The following is a 6156-nucleotide window of genomic DNA, read 5'->3' on the forward strand; positions in this document are numbered from 1 at the left end:
GTGGTGATTCCGGGACTGTGGTGACCCCTGGACTGTGGTGAATCCGGGATTGTGGTGATTCCTGGACTGTGGTGATTCCCCGACTGTGGTGATTCCGGGACTATGGTGACTCCGGGACTGTGGTGATTTCGGGCACAGTGATGATACTGTTGCTGCAGGTGACGTAAAGTCCGATTTGCCCTTTTTGGCTAGATCTGTAGGATAGAAACTATCATGAAGCTGGGTAAGAATTAGACCCAAATCCTCTGCCATTTTCAGTCTAAGGATGACTAGCCAGGCATGGTGGTACACGCTGATTGGAGGGCAGAGGCAGGTGAAGCTCTGACTGTAAGGCCAGCCTGGGCTACAGAGTGAGTTCCCGATCCGCCAGGACTGCATAGTGAGAGGCTGTCTCAAGTCAAAAGCATACAAACAGAAAATCAACAAGGACTGAACCTCAGAGTGCTCATCTAGTTGGCCGGTCTCCTGCTTCTGAGGGCTCTGCTGTGTCGTTTATTTCTCTGCTGACACCTCTCAGAGCACAGGAAGCGCAGCAGGATGAATCCGTCTAGTGGTTTTTCCGTTTTGGAGAATGTCAGAGGTGATTTAGCACAGGTTGAAGTTGACAGATAAAGCAGTATAGCAGTATAGCGGTATAGCAGTGTAGCAGTGAGTCGCAGTTTAGTAAAAATAAATAGAGAATCCGTGAGACGGTGCTGCGGGTCAGGTCCCCTGCAAGCCAAGCCAAATGGCCTCAGCTCAGCCCCAGCACCACACGGTGGGAGGAGAAAATAAGCTCTCAGAAGTTGACCTCTGACCTCCACAGGTGGGCACACATCCCCTGCATACACATGATAGATAGATAGATAGATAGATAGATAGATAGATAGATAGATAGATAGATAGATAGATAGAGATAAGCGAGCTTAAAATGAAACAAGTTAGAACTTGAAGAGATTAGTTTCGGTTTTGCCTCATTGTTTTTCATGGCTGTCAAGGAGCCAGGGGTTGATTAGTTACTGTTCATGCTACCTAATGTCCTGAGTAACGTCTCTGAGAAAACAGCATTGTGCTCTGGCTTTGCCAGTCTTTGTGTGTATTCTGAAATGCGAGCCCACCCACGTTTGTTTGATAAGTGTGGAAATTCTAAGATAAGGCCCCAGGTTCCATGTGAAAAGCTGGCACGTGAAGCACGTCAAGTGTGACCATCGGGTCCCTTTTGGCAGCTTTGTTCACATCTGCATTTTCATGAAGGGTGGGTTCTAGCCTCCTCTAGTTTCCTTCCGTTTTAATGACTTTGGATTTTTAAAGGGAAATAGCTGGCCATGTTCTTCTAGAAGAACAGTTATGTCGTCATAAAAGTAGAACTAAAACCCACTTTGCTCTCCATATCTGGTGTGTGTCATACGAACGTGGAAACCGCATTCTCACGAGGCAAACACGCAGGAGAGGCCAGTGCACGGCGCGGTGGTTGGATTGCAGTAACACGGATGTTTGTCTCCACAGGGGGATCCTTGGATGTATATAGGAAAATTCCAGAGCATGTCCTCGGGAGAATTGCAGTGGCAGTAAGTATACTGGCTTCAGTGTTAGAGATTTGATGATTCAGTCCTTCCTGTCAAGTCCACTCTTCTGTCCTCAGATGTGTCCCTTTTCTGTCTGTCTCGGCTGACTGTTGGGTCCTTCTTACCGCCCATTGTTTCTGTCTTTTCCTCTTTCTCTGATTGCAGAGACCTTGGTGCCCAGGTTTCTAATTTCATCAAAGAGAAAACTTACAGGGGACATTTGTAGTTATAGACATAGGATTTGTAAAGAATTTAAGTGAGTGCAAGCAGTCTGTGAAAGAAATATCTTTGTTATTAGATGGTTTTGTAGTCTTCTTATGCTTTTGGGTTTAGTCTTTATCTTATCTTTTAGAGACTTTACCTCGGATTCTGGGCCCTTTGTGATGAGACGTTTTCCTGTCTTCTTTACTCATTAATAAATAGACAAATTATATCATATCATCTAAACTGGAATTATTTTGTAAGTTCCAGATTTGAGATTTGGAATAATGTAAGCTAACCATGTCTAAGAAGAGTCACTGGGTGCTGTAATCGTAAACAATTGCTAAAGTAAAGACGCTCTGTTAAATTAAGTGGTTTAATGCAGAACAAAGTGATTATATCATGTACCATTTAATTAAATGGCTTATTTTCACATTCATTATACATCAAACTGACAACTCAGATTCTTTAATCCAACATGGACACTTACTCAGGCGCAGTTCATTGTAATTCACAGCTTTCCTCTTTTCTTTCTAATTATTGGTGTGAACTGCCCAGGGTGACGAGCACCTCTCCTTTCTGGTGCTGCCTCTGCCGAGCAGCTTCTAATCTGCACGTGAGGCGGATTATTCAGGATGCCGTCTCCGTGCTGAAATCAGTGTTTTAGATGAAGATAAAAATGTTTCCTTTCCTCTTCTAATCTCCGAGGGGAATGACGGCTTTGCGGCTTTTGGCAGTTCTTGGCTCTAGAGTATAGCAACTCGTATAATAAAGGGCAGGAAGAGACGAGGGAACGGCTGCAAAGCAGGGGAGTCTGCACGTCCTGTGTTCCCATCATCTCTTGAACTAGGGAAAATAGAAGCTCACCTTGTTCAGTAAAGAAGCACGTTCTTCCCCGGCCTCATCAGTCTAGCCTCTCCCGTGTAGAGCACAAACCAGGCCACCGGGCTTTCTGATCCACCCAGGTTGTGAAGTGAAGAGTCAGCAGAAAAGCTGCCAGCTTTAAGTACAGGGCTTGCTTGCTTTTGGGTGATTGAAAATTTTGCAAAATACTTTAGCAAGAAGCATTAACATTAGTACCGGTTCAGGCAGGGTTGGTGGTTTAGAATCAGGAGCCGTCTCTTACAAAACAAGGCTCCTTTCTCCGCGTTTGCAGTGCTGCAGAGAGCTTTGGCGGTAGGAGAAGAAGAAACACTTTGGACCACGTTGCTCTTCTGATAACCTTCATAAACTCTGTGGATCCTACACTTGTATAGTGCCCTCAACGTGATGTGTGTGTGTGGCGGGGGACTCTGGATAGACCCCGGAGATGATGATTCTTTTCCACTCTGTCCCGGGGTAGTGTCTGACGCCATGAGGATCTTAGCAGTCCAAATGCAGCTATCACCCTGATGGGTTGGCCCTCGTGGCTTGAAAAATGCGCATACACACAGCTTGTTTTGGTTCCCATTTCCCTGACGGCTTTCCCTGAGTGTTCCAAAGGTGGCATCAGTTTCTTTCCTTTGAATTCCTCAGCCAGGGCAAGAAAGCACATGCAAATAGTCTCAGCTCTGTCCAGTCCAGCAACAGAATCCCATGGGTCTGTGTGCGTCTTAGAGTGCCAGTCTCTGTGGTCTATTTATATACGAGTTCGCCGCCTGAGCAGCTCTAAGATGAGGATAGTTGAGCACATCAATACTAACAAAACGGTTAGCACAGTTCAGTAACTCACCCTGGCCAGTGCTATCCTAGATGCAGGGTGGTCTGTCTCCAGACCCATTGTTCCTTCACTCTGTTTTCTGAGAGGCGGGGCGGGGGAGGGGGGAGAAAAAGGTATTAAAGGGAAAACAAGGTTAAAGTGGGGGGGGAGAGAATAGTGAGAATAGTCAAGAAGAACGAAAGAATAGTGGAGAAACATACACAAACACACAGTTGCTTCAGAGTTCTTTTTTCAAGTGGCGTCTTGCTGTTGATCGCCTGGGCTCAGCTGTTCCTCAAGCTTCAGTTCCCCAGGACTCCAGGTATGTGCCACTGTGTGCAGCCTGAAATCTTCTCATGTCTCCCAACATGGACTTAATTTTCCTGGTTCAAGTAATCCAGCATGCAAGGCAGGTCCGAAGACCTGAAGGTCATCGCCAGATGAACCCTGCCAGCATCTGTGCAATGTGACTCAAATTTTCTCATGTAGGATATATGAAGAGAGAATGTTTTTCCCTTGAAGAAATCCATAGGAAGTACCTGATCTTAGCCTCCCAGCTCTGCAGCTTCTGCCCTGCTGCCCACTGGATCTGGATTCTTACAAAGAAGGGTGCCTTTGCCTACTACCCCCCATTTATTTCCTTCTTATGTCTAAAGCAGCGGCATACTGTGCTGTATTTTGAATGCTAATGTTAATGTTGATTGACGTTGTCCCTGAAAAGACGTGCACTTGACATGTCAAGGGGTGAATGATTGACAGCAGATATAAGTACTGTTAGTGTCAAGGCTTTGTTAGGTGGTTGTGTGCAGGCTAGCCTACTGAATGCCAATGATCCTCCAGATTAGTGGACAGATTTTCTGCTCATTTATAAATGGATACTTACACACATTCAAGTGATATATTACCTATTTTCACAGTTGGAGCAATAGTGGCTCTTTTTTGAATCCCTAACGAAATTATGATTTTATCCAATATTATAAAATTGGTGTTGTATTTCTTTTACTACTTTCAGTCTGAATCTGTTAGGTTGTGTCTTGTCTGTGTGTCTTCTCGTCACTCATTTGCTATTGCACTAATGTCGATGACACACATCCTGTAACAGGGAAGTCTCAGGACACAGCTGAGCTTCTGAGTCAGGAAGTTGAACCCCACTTACTCATACTCACACTAACCATTGGGGCCTCCTCCCGCTACTCAAGGAGAAACTGTTTTCATTGCTGATGTCTTTTATAAACATTTGAACAATTTGTCTTATTTCCATTGATAAAACTATCATCATTTATGTTTTTATGTTAGATTCATATTCTAATTTTATTATCATAACATTTATATGTATTTATAGGCAGAGACAGTCAGAACTCTGTGAGTTTGAGGCCAGCCTGGTCTACAGAGTGAATTCCAGGCAGGTAGGGTTACATAGAGAAACCCTGTCCCAAAATTTTTTTAAAAAATGCATTGTGTTCTCTTAGAACATATAAACATGGAATGGACTTGCTCACTGTGTCAGCCAGCTGATCCCCACCACCACCAGTGGTACCTTCTGCTTTAAGAGAGGCGAAACAGTCTGGCCTCTTCCAGCATTAACGGACGGGGAGTTGACTTCCTAGATCTTTAACATCTGGAAATTTGCTCAGTTTGTATTTCTGCTGTTTACTATTGCTGTTAGTCATTTTTGTCAACCAAAACCTTTGCACACAGAGCCCTAACCTCCTTTTCTAAAGCCGTGTTTGAGGTCCACAAACCGCTTAGTTACTTCTCACCAAGGTAGGTTTTCTTACATTGTCCTGTCTCATCCAGAAATTTCTGTAATAAGCGCTTTTTATACCTGTAGGTACATTTTGAGTAACAGTAGTATGACCACTGTTTTTCTTTTAAATCCAATTATGAATAGTAAACTTTGAAAATGTAAGTTTCTATTCATGTGCTATGAATAAAACATGTATTTCATATAACAACTACTTTTATATAAATTTGGAAGATTTATTTATTTGTTTAGTGGTACTAGGGTCTGCATTTAGGGCCTCCTGTTTGCTAGCCAAACCCTTTGTCAATGAGCCACATACTCAGCTCAAGATTGAAAGATCCTAATGGTAATTCCTGATTAAATTTCCCACATAGAAGGTAGTAATTGCAGCCTGTATAGTTCATGTCTTTTTCAGAATTTCATTTGGCCCACTCTAACCCTGGCAGTGAAAGAGGCTAATCGGGTGGCATTTATGCAGTGGCACCTACCCACTTCCTGTCTGGCCTGTGCCCCGTGCTGTCTGTGTATGTCCTCCACATGCATGCTTGGTCCAGCAAGCGTGCCTGCTGCGGTCACCTCGGTGCCTTCCATCCTTCCCTGCTGCAGTATTACAGACCTTCTTAAAATGATTTTCATTTTTATTTTATTTTAAAATTGCAGAGAAGTTAAGAAAATTATTTCAGGAGTTCCCACAGAGCTTAGGCCAAAGTTGCCCGGTGAAATTTGACACATCTGGCTGAAATGTATCTTTAGCTTGGGCCATTGCTTTCTTCTCTTTTCTTCACATCAGCTAAGTTTGCCATTTAAGGGCTGGGATCCTGATCAGGCTTTCCTAGCTGCTGTTGGGAAAGGTGATTTCTGTTTTAGCTGCTTCCTTTCATGAGTCAGTTTCTTAAAATATTCTTGCGCTAGATGTAGTTCCTTGGTACAGCACCTCCTGAGCAAACGCGGGCCCTTGGCCTACTCTCCAGCACTACCAAAAAGTAAAA

The 6156-nt window shown here is 43.9% G+C and overlaps 1 protein-coding gene across 5 annotated transcripts in view; it reads left to right on the forward strand.

Annotated features, from left to right (window-relative positions):
- Nucleotides 1–6156, forward strand: part of Map2k5 (mitogen-activated protein kinase kinase 5) — a 237834-nt gene that overhangs the window by 93702 nt on the left and 137976 nt on the right. For all 5 annotated transcript variants that reach the window (XM_005347788.2, XM_026778922.1, XM_026778920.1 and 2 more), the window contains one exon: nucleotides 1486–1547. In XM_005347788.2, the coding sequence (XP_005347845.1) occupies nucleotides 1486–1547 (62 nt within the window). The remainder of the gene's footprint in view (nucleotides 1–1485; nucleotides 1548–6156) is intronic.

This window comes from Microtus ochrogaster, chromosome 5 (assembly GCF_000317375.1).
Source record: "Microtus ochrogaster isolate Prairie Vole_2 chromosome 5, MicOch1.0, whole genome shotgun sequence".
Taxonomy (NCBI): Eukaryota; Metazoa; Chordata; class Mammalia; order Rodentia; family Cricetidae; genus Microtus; species Microtus ochrogaster.